Here is a 15148-nt window from a genome sequence, read left to right on the forward strand (position 1 = left end):
AAGGGAGCCTAGTCCTGCCCCACTTACCAATTTGTGTAATGAGGGCCACCTTCCTTAGGGCAGGCAGAAATGCATGGACTGGAGCCTGAAAGTGCAGCCTGATGGTGAAGGGCTGCCCCCTCCGCACAATGAGGCGCCGGGAGCTGATGTCCTTGGTGTGGTGCTCCTCATTGTTTCTTGCTGCCTGGAAGTCGCAACTCTTGATCCCCAGGGCTGTGTGGAAAATAGAAACCACGGAGGTGAGGTATGTGTGACACCGTGAGTAAAAGCAGAGATCCTGGAGTCAGAGAGACCAGGGCTCAAAAATCCTTGGCTTGACTTACTTACTAGATGTGCCACCTCAGGCAAGTAACTCTGAGCTTCAATTTTCTCTTCCTTAGAATAATCATGCCTCCTTGCAGAGTTGTGGAGATTAAATGAAATAATGTATATACAGTTGTCCCCTCCTTATCCATAGAGAATACATGCCACGTTCCCCAGTGGATGCCTAAAACCATGGATAGTACCAAACTCTACATATATTACATTTTTTCCTATACATACATTCCTATGATAAAATTTAACTTATAAATTTGGCACTGTAAGAGATTAACAACAATAACTATTAATAAAATAGAACAATTATAACAATATACTTTAATGAAAGTTATGTGAATGGTTTGAGGGCCATTATTAACTAAAATAAGGGTTACCTGAGTGCAAGCTCTGCGATACCTCAAAAGTCGATCTGATAACAGAGATGGCTACTAAGTGACTAAAGGGTGTGTAGCATATACACCATGAATATACCGGGCAAGAGGATGCATTCACATCCCAGGAAGGATGGAGCACAAGGTGCAAGAATTCATCATGCTCTTCAGAAGAGCACACAACTTAAAACTTATGAATGTTTACCTCCAAAATTTTCCATTTAATATTTTTGAACCACAGTGACCACAAGTAACTGAAACCGTGGCAAACAAAAATGTGGATAAGGAGGGACTACTGTAATACACTTAGCACAGTGTCAGACACATGGTAAGTCCCATTAAATGAAACTCATTATTATCATTAAAAGCAATGCTTATTCCTATTATTGACCTCCTCTTCTGGTCCCAATCCAAAAGTAATGATTAAAATCCAGAATCTTGCTCACTCCTACTCATTTTTTTCTTAGAACACAATCAAATAATTTTAAGAGCTGGTTTTGAAATCGCTAATTCCAGTTCTCTCATTTTATAGATGAGAAGAGCGAGGCCAAGAGAGTAGAATCAACTCACCCAAGATCATACTTGGCTGCTTCACCTAAAGGCTCACTAAACGCACAGCACCATGCAGCCCAGAAGGACCCCACAATGAGAGGACTTGAGAGTATTAAGACAGTCTCTCAGGCAATTCTCATTTTACAATGAGAATTTATAATGAGACTTGTAAATGTGCTAACAGAGCCATGCAGAGGTCCCTGAGGTTTCTGCATCCTCTGGGTCTGCCTGTTTTCTTGTTCGATGTCTGTTTTTTCCCCTTTAAGTTGAATTCCCTGACTCTTACCTCCCCTTCTCTGCCATTTAGCCTTGGACCTATGACACCTTCATGCTTTCCCAGGGTCATCTCCCATAAGTATCACCACCCAGTAAGAATAGTCATGTTATGATGGTCCTGGGACAAGAATATAAATCTATGTTAACCACCATTACCATCTTACCACCATCATCACAACTATGACCACCAATTTACCACCAACAACGTACCTTATTGCTGCTCTATAGCCCCACCACCATCACTTCCACAACTACCAGTACCTATTACCACTCCTCCCTATAGTCACACCACCATCACCACCACCACAATCTTACTTCCTTTAATGGAAACATGTAATGATGGAGGGACTACTGATAGTCCAGCAAGCCCCATGGACAGCTGACTTGGCTTACCCTGTCCCATGATTGCAGGCTGCTCTTATCCACTTGGCCACAGGAAATATCTGTTTTTCAAAAACAAAGGAGCTCTGGGCTCCTTTTCTGAATCTGTCTTCCAGACAGAAAATGATGGAGGTACTTTTGTTGGCTTAAGAATTTGCAATAGTGGAGTTTCCTTCTGCTTCTCCTATAAGCTCCCCGACAAGCTTCTTCTCTCCTACTCCCTCCCCACTGGTATCTCTTGAACCAGCTCCTGGGAGTGCCCCATTTTCATTTTATCACTTGTGCCAGGAGGCCCATGCAGGGGTATGCCTGGCAGGCTAAAGTTGAGGGGCAGAGTAGGGAAAATCTTCCCACTGGAGAACTCCAGGAGAAACCTCTAAGCTTGTTGCTTCAGTGGCCTCAAGAGACCCTTGGAGATGTGCCTGGATGACACTGGAAGACTCTGGAAGAGATGTCCAACCCCAAATCTCAGGCCCTAAACATATCATGGGCTGCAAGTTGCTAGATGTTCATGGACTGTTTTGATAATATAAAGAAGGAACATGTCTGGGATTTATCTGTGTGAAAGAGATGAAGTAGAATGTGTTGGTGAAAAATAATGTCCTAAAAGCTGAAGTCAGAGCCCCAGCTTTTCCAAGCCTTCCAGGTTTGGGACACTCTGTCAGAGAAAATTTGGAACTATGTTGAGACTCAGAGTCTATGTCTTTTCTATTTCTACTTGTCTAGTCACTGAAGAGATAAGACACAAGAGAAGATCTCCTATTTGGACATCTTTAGCCTTCTAAAGCCCAGCTTTTGCTTGGGCTTCTGAGACTGTGTCACTAGAAGCACTCTCAGGGTAGCTGTACTGGCCTGCATATATGTGGGATAACTATAGAAGGATATAAAATAAATGACAACATTGACTGCATGTGAGGAGAGGAGCTGGAGAAGGTGATTTTTCTGGTGTTTACTCTGTTATACTTTTAAAACTTTGAACAATTGAAGAAGCTTATAATGTAAAAAAATTGAAGCTACTGCCTTCTTGCTCCCCCACCAAAAAATTCTTCATGAGAAATGAAGAGGCAAATTTTTTATTATTTGAAGATGATATGATCTTTACCTGGAAGACATAAACTACTAAAAAATGATTATAAAAGGTAAGATAATTTAGTAAGCTGATTTTAAGTTTAATGCATTCCCAATCAAAATGCCAACAAGTTTTTTCTCTGACACTCAGAAAGGTGATTCTAAGGTTCAAAAGGAAATTTCTAAAAGGGGAGTGTAGTATAATCAGGCTTCTTAGGTTTTAAAACATAATATGATATTACTGTAATTGAAAAAATACATAGACCAAAATGTATGCATTAAGCATGTGTAAACTGTGGACTTTGAATCATAGGGAAAATAAGGATTCACTAGTAAACAGCTTTGGGATAACTAGCTTGCCAAAACAAAAGTTGGTTTTCTACCTTGCACCATAACACCAAAATAAATTTTATATGAATCAAAACTCTAAATATAAAAAGTTAAATATTAAAAGAACTAGAAGGAAAGATAAGAGACATATTTTTAAGTTAGCCTGGAGAAGGCCTTTTAAAATATTAGGCAAACCTCAAAGCCATAAAGAAAAGATTGATAAATTTGATTCCTTAAAATTTTTAAATGGAAAAACTCATAAACAAATTTAAAGGATATACAACAAACTGTGGGAAAATGTTTGAAACTGATATCACAAAGCATTAATTTCTTTAATGTAAAAGGTACCTACAAATCAATAAGGAAACAAAAAATCAATAGAAATGAAGGAAGGATCTGATGGATAGTTCACAGAAAAGAAAGTTCAAATGTCTCTTACATACATGAAGAGATGGCCAGCTTCATTTAATAAAATGCAAAATAAAACCACCCTGGGATATCATTTTTTTTAAACCTATCGGACTGGTAAAGATAAAATAGTTTGACAACTTTCTGAGTTAGTGATGATGTGGGAAAATAGTTACTCTCTTATAATGCTGGTAAGAGTGTAAATTAAGGCAGCTTTACAGAGGGAAATTAAGTAATATCTACCAAAACTTTAAATGTTTATACTTATGAACCAGCCATTCCAATTCTAGATATTCTATTATGCAAATAAACTAACATGTATAAAAATAATTATATACAAGTATATCCATTGCACTGATAGTTATAGTAGCAAAATATTGGAAACAACCTAAAAGTCCCTAAATAAGTCACCGGATAGATAAATTATGGGACATGCATTCAAAAGAATACTATGCAAGTGTGAAAAAGAATGAAGTAGCTTGATATAAACTGATACAAAACAGCCTCCAAGCTATATTGTTAAATGGAATAAGCATGTTAAGTGTAAAGAATAAGCTACCTTTGTATAAAGTGGGGTGCACGGAGGAGAACATATATGAATTTACTTGTGTTTACATAGAATTTTTTGGAAAGTTATGACTTCTGGATAAAGAAATTCAGTGCTTGAGGGTAAGGCTTTTCCCCCTCTGTATATACTTTTGTATCTTTGTAACACAAGCATATATTATGTGTTAATATATCTTTTTTTAAAATTTGGAAGAGAAGAAAAAGGCTGACTGGTTTCACCACTGTGAGCTCCCCTTGGGTAGGCATTGGGGAGATCATGGGCTGGCTCCCCTTTTGGAGATTTGTTCTACTTCTGATACTAGCAAAGAGAATATCCTCTTTTCTGATATAATTCTGATGGAGCTTCACAAATACCCATGATCTAGGAGTATTTCAGTTGGGGCACTTTAGGGAGAGCCTATGATGAGAGAGATACTGCTGTATTTTGGTTGAGCTGGGGAAGGCAAATGGGAAATGTGAAAAGGATGGAGAGAGGAGTGACCAAAAAGCTCTATCCTGCTTCCTACTGAACCCGTACCTTCCAATTCTCCAGCTTCTGACAGAAAAGCAAACTTCCAGCTGTGTATACCAAAGAACGATTCATTTATTCATTCTTGCCACAATTATTTATTGAGCACTATTATGCATCAAGAACTGGGTTAGGCATTGGTAATATGATAATAAATTAGATAGATGTGTCCCTGCCACTGAGGAGTTTGGGAAATAGACAGTACTAAGTGCTTACACTGTCAATTATTTATTTGCTATAAAAGAGAGGTTTCAGGTTCTAGGACCTAGGTGTGGAAGTCAGGAAAGCCTTCCCTGAGAAAGGATATTTAAGCCAGGATAAATAGGAGTTAGCTAGGTTAATGGGGCAAGGGTAGGGTGGGGTGAGAGGAAAGAGAACAGCATGTGCAAAGGCCCTAAGGCAAGGAACAACTGAAGGAAAGCCACTGAACTGGAGCATATATTATGAGGGAGAGAGGTAAGGCAAGGGCTAAATCTTGCAGAGTTAAAGATTTTGAATTTTATCCTCAGAACACTGGGAAGCTATTGAATAGTATTTTAAGCAAGGGAGTTACAATCAGATTTACATTTTAAAATACCACACTGACTGAAATAAGGAAAATCATTTAGAGGGGGCAAAAGTGGAGAGGACCAGTAAGAGACTATCATAATGGTTCAAGCAAGAGATGATGGTGGCTCAGTCAGGGGAGTGTTGGTAAAGATAGAGGTGGACAGATTTGACAGAAATGTAGGAGATTAAATTGGCAAACTGTGCTAATGAACAGGATATGAAGAGAAAAGAGAAAAAGATACAGAACGTGTCTCCCAGGTTCAAATAAATTAATCATGCTGGTATATGCTTTACAAAGCACTTTCATACACATTTTCTCATATAATCTGAACCTCAATCTGGTAAATCAAATGAGGGATCATTATTCCAATTTAATTGGTGAGAAAACAGGTTCAGGGAGTGAACATTTTTATTTTAATAAATGAATAATGAATAAGTCAATTAACATAATTCCTTGTTCCAGAAAAAATTTAAGATTACTAACAATGAAATACGATGTTTCAGAAGAACATATATTAAAATGATACAAAAGATGAAAGATGAATAGAAATGGAGATAAAATAGAACCAACGATGAGGCCAAAAATGCACATCATGATCTGCCTATATATATGCTATCCACACACTACAAATGTATCTCTAATCTTCCCGGGAGTTGAGGCTTTCCCAGCATCTCACAGTTTATGGTAAGGACTGGACTCAAACTAGGGTCTTCCAGCTCAAATCCCACACATTCGATTTAGATTAGCCTGTAATCTAAACCACCACTAAGAAGGGCTCTCTATTCAATCTTTTAAAATTTCTTAAGGATTTCTGTTTCTAGATATAGCAGACTATATCTAGCTTGAAAAGTGGAGACACTTTTGAGAATAACTAGAAAAGCTGAATGAAATATTTTAAATATCTGACAGTGTCAAAGCAGCAAGGATTTGAAGGATGGAGAACTTGAAGAGAAGAGAAGCTCAGAGAGGTGAGCCTGACAAAGTGTCACTTTTTCCTTTTGGGCATTTGCTGATTCATATGTGGCAGATGACAGCCTGAGAATCTGAGCTGATCTTCTGGGCGTCTCACAGGGTTGGAGGTTCCAGGGCCACCAAGGATGAAGGAACTCCTTAAACACCTTCGGTTTTCAGTTGTGACCCTTGAAGGGCTATACCCCAAGAGTAAAGGTAAATAGAAAATAGGCCAACACTTACGAAGAACTGAAACCTAATTTTGTTTGTTTTTAATTTAAGTACTTAATCAATGGAGATTTTTATTCCTGCTGACATGGTTATGGATGTTACTATTATCATAATTATTTACCTTATATAGTTGTAAATGTTGGAACAGCATAGGATGTTTTAAAAAGTCTTTATTGTGCTAGAAAACACCTCATAAAATTGATCGTCTTAACCATTTTTAAGAGTATGGTTCAGTAGTGTGATACTGTTGTGAGAGAGATATCCAGAACCTTTTCATCTTATGGAACTGAGACTCTATACCCATTAAACATAACTCCCCTTTGCCTTCTGCCCTCAGCCTCTAGTAATCACCATTCTTCTTTCTATATATATTAATTTGACTAATTTGGATACTTCATATAAGTGAAATCAAATAGCATTTATCAATTTGTTCCAGGCTTATTTCACATAGTATAATGCCCTAAAATTTTATCCGTGTTGTAGCGTGTGACAAGATTTTCTTCCCTTTTAAGGCTGCATAGTACTCCATTGTATGTATATACCACATTTTGATTATCCATTCATTTGTCGATGGACATTTGAGTTGCTTCCACCTCTTGCTATTGTGAATAGTGCTATGAACATGGGCGTCTAAATATTTCTTCAAGACCCTGCTTTCAATTCTTTTGCATATATACCCAGAAGTGGGATTGGTGGATCATAGGGTAGTTATATTTTAAATTTTTTGAGGAACTGACATACCGTTTTCTGATGCGTTTGCACCATTTTACAATCCATCAACAATGAACAAGAGTTCCAACTTCTCCATATCCACACCAATGCTTGTTATTTTCTGTTTTTTTTTTTTTTTTATATTAGTCATCTTAATGAGTGGGAGGTAATGTCTGAATGTAGTTTTGATTTGCATTTTTCTTATGATTAGTAATACTGAGAATGTTTTCATATGCTTGTTGACCATTTGTATATCATCTTTGAAAGAATATCTATTCAAATCTATGCTGTTTTAAATTGGATTATTTGATATTTTTGTTGTTGAGTTGTAAGAATCCTTTATATATTCAGGATATTAGCCCTTATCAAAATTATGATTTGTAAATATTTTCTCCCATTCCATTGGTTACCTTTTCACTCTGCTAATTGTGCCTTTGATAAATGAAAGTTCTAGAGTTTGATGCAGTCCCATTTGTCTATTTTTGCTTTTGTTGCCTGTGCTAAAATTCCATTTAAATCAACCTGGATTATGGTGCTTCTCCCTACCGCAACTGCCTGCTAGAAGGAAAATTCCCTTGAGGATATTAGTGTTGTCCAGAGCCTGACCTTATCTTTATGATTTTTACAAACAATATCTAACATTCAATCTAAAATTACCAGACATAGCAGGTAACAAGACCAAATGGCTGAGAACCAAGAGAAAAAAATGAGCAATAGAAGTAGGCCCACAGGAGATCTAGATATTGGAGTTATTTATCACCGACTTTTTAAATGCAATTATTATATTCAAGAAAATGGATCACTACCTGTAGAATTTCAGCTGATCGAAATATGTAGAAAATAACCAAATGCAGATTCTAGTATTGAAAAATACATTAATTGACATTAAAAACACTATAAATGAGTTTAACAACAGAACTAGAAAATAAGTGAATAGATCAAATTAAGCATGGAGAGAAAAAATAATAGAAAATACAGGAAGCATAAAAGACTTTTAGAAAAAATTCTCTGTGAAATTGTACTCCCAGAAGAAGAGAGAGAGGAAATGGGGCAGAAGAAATGTTTGAAGAGATAATGTCAAGAATGTTCCAAAACTAAAGCCACTAATTCAAGAAGTGCTAAGAACTCTAAGGAGGATATTTTAAATATTTTAAAAACACATATTTATTTCAAAGGAGCAAAATGATATTAATAGATGACATCTCAATAAAAACAATGGAAGGCAAAAGACAAATGAAATAATATTTTGAAAAACGCTGAAGAAAAAATGGTTAATTTATAATTACATATATGTATATGTATAAGAAAATATCTTTCAACAAATGAAGATATATAATGCCTTCTTACCCTTCGTTCTGCCTGCCCACAGTGGTAAACATGAGGGCTCAGGGCACATTTATGTACTGACTGAATGAACGATTGAAGAATTAGGAATTTGAACAAGGATTACCTAGAGTGTTTAGTTTTAAATTATCATGATAATGCTAATATCTACATGAGATTAATCATTGATAGTCTTTTAATGGTTTTCTTGATGGAAGTTTATTACTCCCCCAAATTGGGTGGCTCTCCTTATTCCATAAAGGAGGCAAAGTTTAAAAATATGTAAGGAAACTAAGAGTCAGTTAACATAATCCTCGATCTTTCATTCTGAATTTGTAGCTCAATTAATATATACAAAAAAGGTCTCAATGAGATACTCTTTTCTTAGACAGTTCTGCAGTCCAGTTTAAAACAGTTTAAAAGACAACATGACTTTTTAAATTTCCTGGAGGATTTTTTCACCCAAACAATTGTGAGTTAATGCTCGGATATTTCTGCATTAAGAAGAAGGGAGTGTAATCTGTCAACTCACTAAAGGCGAGGAGCTGAGCTGGGGTTCTAGATGGAGCCGCTTCCTTTTTCATTATTGTGCCACAGCTGGACACCTCCCAGAAAAAGTGTATGAGCAGCTGGGCTTCACTGCAGAACTTCAGACAGACTCTGCAGTCCAGCTATGTTTGCATATCTATACACGGTTACAAGTTTTTTGTTTGAGCTGTGGCTCCTATATACTGTGAGAACTTTGACTCCTTTGTCAAGTGTGTGACACACAGTACTGAATAATGAAGGCATTTGCAAGGTAGTTCCTGGGCAGTGCCAGCTGTACTGTGGAGGAGTAGCTGTAGAATATGCTGTTTATAAATGAGAAATAGGCAATTTCAGCTAATTCAAAGACCAATTTTTGTCATTGTTTGAGTCACCCTTTTAAAAAAGAGGGATCCTTTAATCCGAAAGTGGAGTATGGACTGTCACCCAAGGCCAGCTCTGCATCTCACCCACTGTTTTTCCCAGCCAAGGCTTTCCCCTCTGGGGCTCAGTACTTTTCAAGTCAGGAAGTGGAATTAGTTACTTCTTCTAGTGGATATTCTCCATTTTCCCCTTCAGATCCGTTCTACACCCTTCTCTGTCTTGTCCTGTACCCTAGAAACGGACCAATGTGGACCCTACACAGGACTCCCTGTTCTCTGGCCTCCTGTTGTGTTCTTTGCCTGAGAGGGCAGGGTGCACCTGCAGAAAATCGGAGGGTGGGAGAAGAGCAAGGCTGAAGTGTTAATTCTCCTGATTCCCTCCCACATGTCACCAAATGTGATAGTTCCTGGCAGGCAGCCCTTTCCATACAGCTCTTTCTGTCTCTTATTTCCAACAATTTCTCCCTGACCTCACTCCTTCAGGCTTAAGCGATCTAAGTACCCTAAAGTTACCATGGCTTCGTATCTCCTGCACACCTCCATGTAAATAGCCCCTCTCCTCAAAACACCCCATAGACAAAATTAAAAGAAGAAAGAGATAAATCCAGAATCATAATGGGGGATTTTAACACACTTCCCTCGGTAATTTATAGAACAAACAAAAAAATTACTAAGAATGTGGATTCAAGCAACTGATTAACAAACTCGACCTAATGGACTTATATAAAGCAATGTGCCACAACACCTCAGACTACACATTTATGAATGTGAAACATTTATCAATATGGACCAACTGCTGGCCCACGGGTCTCAACAAATTGCAAAGGATGAAAATCAGAGTCTGTTCTCTAACCATGTTGGAACTGGGCAAGAAATCAGTAGCAAAAAGTAACTAGAAAATCCCCCAATATATGGAATGTAAGTGATGTGTTTTTAAAATCAGTCTTTCAATTTTCCTCTGTTTCTAATCTTGATCCTTCTCCCTCTACGTTGGTGAAGAATGACAGAGCTCTTTTTCACATTCTCACAGATTCATACATTACCCCATCTCAAGCATTTCCTGAACACTCTTGCTATGACAAGCACTCGGCCTGCCTCCATGCTCCTGTAGTCTGAAGACAAGTCCTAATCTATGCGGTCCAAGGCAAGCTGGGAGCACCGTGCAATCAAATTCTTTTTGGCTGTACTCCTGAAAAAGTGGTAGACCCAAAGCTGGCCTCTAGGATAGAGAACTATTTGTACTTTCAGTGCTTCTCAAAACACATGAAGTCTGTTCGGTTCTGCAAAATAGAATCAACTTTAAGCACTGGCATTACAGGCAATGACTGTGATCCAAGACTTTGAGGAAACAGATGCCTGAAGATGATTGTGGTCCAAACTCCTTAGACTGCCATCTGAACCCTTCACTCCCTAGCGCTTGCCTCATTTTTTTTCCTGCTACTTGCTCCCTCCTGCTCTGATCTCTAGCCATCTGAATGACTTGCAGTTCCTGACTGCTTTACTCCACCCCTGCCCCTGAGACCTTGAGTCTATTTGGCTAATTCTTAGTCTTTATCTTTTAGCTTAAAGCCACTCCCTCCAGGAAGCCCTCCTTGATCCACAATCCTAAGACTGGACTAGTTGCCCCTCCTCGTGCTCCCACAATACCCTGCACTTACCCCAGTGGTGATTCTTGCCACTCTGCGTTATAACCTCCTGTTTATTTTTCATCTACCGTGTGCTTAGACTTGAACTCCTTGAGAACAGGCCTTAGTCCTTCTCATGTCCTTGGTGCCTAACTCAGGGCCTGGACCTTAGTAGAAATGCAGTGAATGTTTTTTGAGTAAAAGAGTTAATGAATGTGGTCTTAATATCAGGATTCATGAAAGAGTCAGAGGGTGTGGTAGCTGAAATATTCCAAGTACTTCAGAGCTCATTGTCTCTATAAGATGTCCCCTCCACGATTTTTCCTTAAACCATTTTTCATGATTGGCAGGCAATATTTCAACAAAATGAAATAATTATAGTAGTCTTCTTCCTCAGTTTTGCTTTCTGCCATTTCAGTTACCTGCAGTCGACTGCAGTCCAAAAATATTAAATGGAAAATTCCAGAAATAAACAATTCGAAAGACATTTTGAGAAACAGAGACCACATGCACATAACTTTCATTACAGTATACTGTTATGATTGTTCTGTTTTATACTGCTGTTAATCTTTTATTGTGTCTAATTTATAAATTAAACTTTATCATAGGTATGTATGTATAGGAAAAAAACATAGTATATATAAGGTTTCGTACTATCTACAGACTCATTGAAACAATAGGATACTCCTAGCATCCAGGAAACAGGTGGGAGCTACTGTAAGGAAAGTGATGTTTGCATGTGCACAAAGGAGATAAGAACAAGGACTGAAGTTTATTGGTACTAAGAAATTAGCTATTGCAATGACAAAATGATTGTCAGATGCTAAGCCAGTCTTCTTCTTTTCTTGGCATCTGGGTGAGAAGTAAGTCATGGCCAACTCCAACCAGTCTCATTGGACCTCTGTGCCATCTCACACTTCTGGATGGGACGCCATGGAATCCCTGGGCCCTCTGAATAGAGTCCTGGGGAGCTGTGCAAACAGCCCAGGGGACTATCCATCACTGGCATCTCTTCTGCTGCTCATGTCAGAGCCCCTCAAAGCCTCTATTATGGTGGGGAATGGCACAGCTGCATTTGAATTTGCTCCTTTTCCTGAAGCTTAAAATCTATGCATCCATCTTCTTGTCCTAGAATTTATAACCTCAAGTCAACGTAGACATTCCTGTAACCCTTGATGTCTTTAAACTTGTTGCTCCTCAGATTAGCTTGGATCTGCTTTTGGCCACTCTTGAAGGGGACAGTCTTTAGAGTGATGCTGGCCCTGTGTTGGGGTCCGAGGACACCAATGCTGCAGCAGAGAAAGAAGAATGTCAAAAATCATACGCAATATGATCACTCCAAAACCGTTTTCCACTCAGCAAGCTGGTTTCTCCTTTCCCAGTGTTCTCAGAGCCTGGTCTGAGGGCCCATGTCCAGAAAGAATAGCATCAACCCCAGGATAAGACAAGAGTAAAGGCTGAGCACCCCCAGCACTCACATAACTTTCTGCTGCTTCTTGAAGAGACCACTTCCTTCCACAGTCAGCACACAGTCTCCGACCTGCTCTGAGAGGGGGTTTGAAAATATCACCTGTACGGAGAGTGGCTGATTCACAACGGCTACTCCTAGAACCTAAACAGAGAATTCCAGAGGAGAGGAAGGAGCAGAGAATTAGTCTCATTTTCCAATTCACTACACTTTCATGAAGGGCACTGTTCCCTAGATCTATTTTCTGAAGAGCTGGACTTCCATGGCCTGTGTTTTTCCAACTATGAGTTAAAACCGACTTAATAGATTGTCATCGCATTTTTTAAAAAATGAAATGGAAGAAAATATCACTGCACAATACACAAGATATAGTTATGTGAAACTCTTGTTTCATTTATACATGTATGGATGTTTGTGTAAAATATTTTACATCACTAGACCCAGCATATGGAAAAGTCTTATGAACTGGGTGCCTCCCGTGATGTTTCCTCTGCTCCAAGGATTATATCCAAGCGTTAAATAATCAAGAGCTCCTAAAGGATTCTCATGCATAACTTGAGTAGATAGAATCTTCTTTGGCACTTTGTTTCTTCATGTTGCATTTCTACCCGATCCCTTCCACCATTACCACCACCACCTCTTTTCATAATTGGCTCAATTCTTTTCACACCAATCTGAGTAAAAAACTCATTCAAGGCTGTAGAGGCAAGGAAGTAAGGAAGCCTCAGGAAACCCTCCCTAAAATGGACTCCTGTGGCTGGGCTTGCCATATGCACCCCACCAGGGGGCACCACAGGCTCACTTAGCAGAATTTGGGAGTTGCATGGCCTTGGGAAGACGGCACTTAAAGGAAGGGACCTATGTAAGTCCTCCAATTCCGAGGACCACAGAACGTCAGAGCAGGAGGACCACAGAACGTCAGAGCAGGAGGACCACAGAACGTCAGAGCAGGAGGTGTCTTCAGAAGACACCTAGTCAGGAGGTGTCTTCAGAGGCCATCTAGTCTAATCCTCTCATGTGACAGTTCAAGAAGCAGAGGCCCAGGGGCTTGTCCAAGGATGTACAGTCAGGAAATGGCAAATCAAACTTGAGCTGACCTTCAGGCAGTGTTCTCTCCCTACTCAAGTCCCTCCCATTTGAGCACATATTGACCCTGGGGAAGGCCAACAATGGGAGGTGGCATGAGAGAGGGACTTCTCCATGGCAGCTGCTCAAGGTCTGCCCATAAGGCCACTAATGGTGCCAGAGGATGGAGACCTCACCCAGTGATTTCAGGTAAACCTCCTGATTTAGGTAGAAGGTATCTGGAAGCACCAGAAGAGGCAGAGGAAAGAAGGGCCTGCTCTCTTGAGCAGGATCTCAGAGGGTTCCACCTCCTCCCAGCTGACCCCAAGTAGCCCTCAGGCCACTTGCAGGGCTCTTGCCTACATTAATCATGATGGCGGGATAGGCTAAGGTGATGATCTTGTCCACTAGGATCTTCTTGGGACAGCTCTTCTCTTCTCCCAGGGCACTGATGCGGATCAGCTTGTCTGTTGACAAGTACTGGCTGTACTGGGAATAGGGGATTTGGCAGGGATGAGTCTTTGCTAGGGAGAGAACACAAGGATGAGGTGAGACTAGTTGGGGAATCAGCTGGGCCTGCTAGATCTGGGAACCCATTTATAGAGAGGAGAAAGCCAACATGTGCTGTGCCCCAGTAAAGTTCAGTCAGAGTCTGAGAAGTGAAATGGCTTGCCCAATTTCATTCTTCTGGCAAATAGATGAGCTGAGTCTCTAACCAAAGTTTAGATGACTCCAAAGCTCAGGTTCTCCCCTACAAAAGCAGGCTACTTCTTGGGTTTAGTAAAGGAAGGATAGGAAGAGGAATAGGAGAAAAGAGAAAGAGAGAAGGAAGTAAGGAGAAAAGGAGGAATCTGTGCTGGGGGAAAGACTAGCGTCACAGGGGTCAGCCCTCAGAATCCTTGTTTGGCCAGCTTGATACCACTGGCATTTCCATAACCCACTCTGTGTACACAGAGTCCCCATGCCCGTACCCAGAAGCCCATACCTTCTTCAGGAGAGAGCGTGATGAAGGCTGTGTCCTGCCAGAATGGAGGCAGGGGGCTTCCATCATGCATCAGAGACTGGGCGCTCAGGTTAACTTTGAGGTCCTTGAACTGGGGTGACATGTTGAGGGCCAGCAGGACAAACTTTATGTTTTGGCCCATGTTGGGTGGGTCGAGCAGCTGAAGTTTCAGGGAAACCTGGATAACATCACTGGGCCGAAGGGAAGGTGAATCTGAGCTTCGAGGACCATATTGGCTCAGATGCATGGGACTAGAAGGTGACAAGTCTGCTCCGTAGGGGCCTTGGGAGCTTCCAATCTTCAGCTTCTGAAGAGCCTTCAGAAACACTTTCCTCTCCTGAGGAGAACCTGGGAGGGCAGAGACAGTACCAGCTGTGGGCCGGGCTGGCCCAAAAGCTAAGCCATGGTTGTACGTCCTTCTCAACAGCCTCCCCAACGCTGCAGGAGTGCTAAAACCCTCGTTTCCAACAACAAACACTCCCTACAATTCATTAGGTGCTTTCTAAGTGTCAAACTCTACTGAGCACTCACTCC

At 40.1% G+C, this 15148-nt stretch overlaps 2 protein-coding genes across 3 annotated transcripts in view; both read right to left on the bottom strand.

Annotated features, from left to right (window-relative positions):
• The window catches only part of EPB42 (erythrocyte membrane protein band 4.2), a 19676-nt gene extending 17652 nt beyond the window's left edge, over nucleotides 1–2024 (bottom strand). Inside the window, exons 1-2 of the mRNA XM_011355163.2 lie at nucleotides 1911–2024; nucleotides 28–213 (exon numbers count right to left, since the gene is read on the bottom strand). Of these exons, the coding sequence (XP_011353465.1) occupies nucleotides 28–213; nucleotides 1911–1920 (196 nt within the window). The 5' untranslated portion in view covers nucleotides 1921–2024. The remainder of the gene's footprint in view (nucleotides 1–27; nucleotides 214–1910) is intronic.
• A 10177-nt stretch (nucleotides 2025–12201) lies between these two features.
• Nucleotides 12202–15148, bottom strand: part of TGM5 (transglutaminase 5) — a 25372-nt gene continuing 22425 nt past the window's right edge. For both annotated transcript variants that reach the window (XM_011354986.2, XM_011354985.2), the window contains 4 exons: nucleotides 14597–14962; nucleotides 13975–14135; nucleotides 12557–12690; nucleotides 12202–12367 (listed from right to left, as the gene is read on the bottom strand). In XM_011354986.2, the coding sequence (XP_011353288.1) occupies nucleotides 12214–12367; nucleotides 12557–12690; nucleotides 13975–14135; nucleotides 14597–14962 (815 nt within the window). In that variant the 3' untranslated portion in view covers nucleotides 12202–12213. The remainder of the gene's footprint in view (nucleotides 12368–12556; nucleotides 12691–13974; nucleotides 14136–14596; nucleotides 14963–15148) is intronic.

The sequence above is a fragment of the Pteropus vampyrus genome, unplaced genomic scaffold (assembly GCF_000151845.1).
Source record: "Pteropus vampyrus isolate Shadow unplaced genomic scaffold, Pvam_2.0 Scaffold19, whole genome shotgun sequence".
Taxonomy (NCBI): domain Eukaryota; kingdom Metazoa; phylum Chordata; class Mammalia; order Chiroptera; family Pteropodidae; genus Pteropus; species Pteropus vampyrus.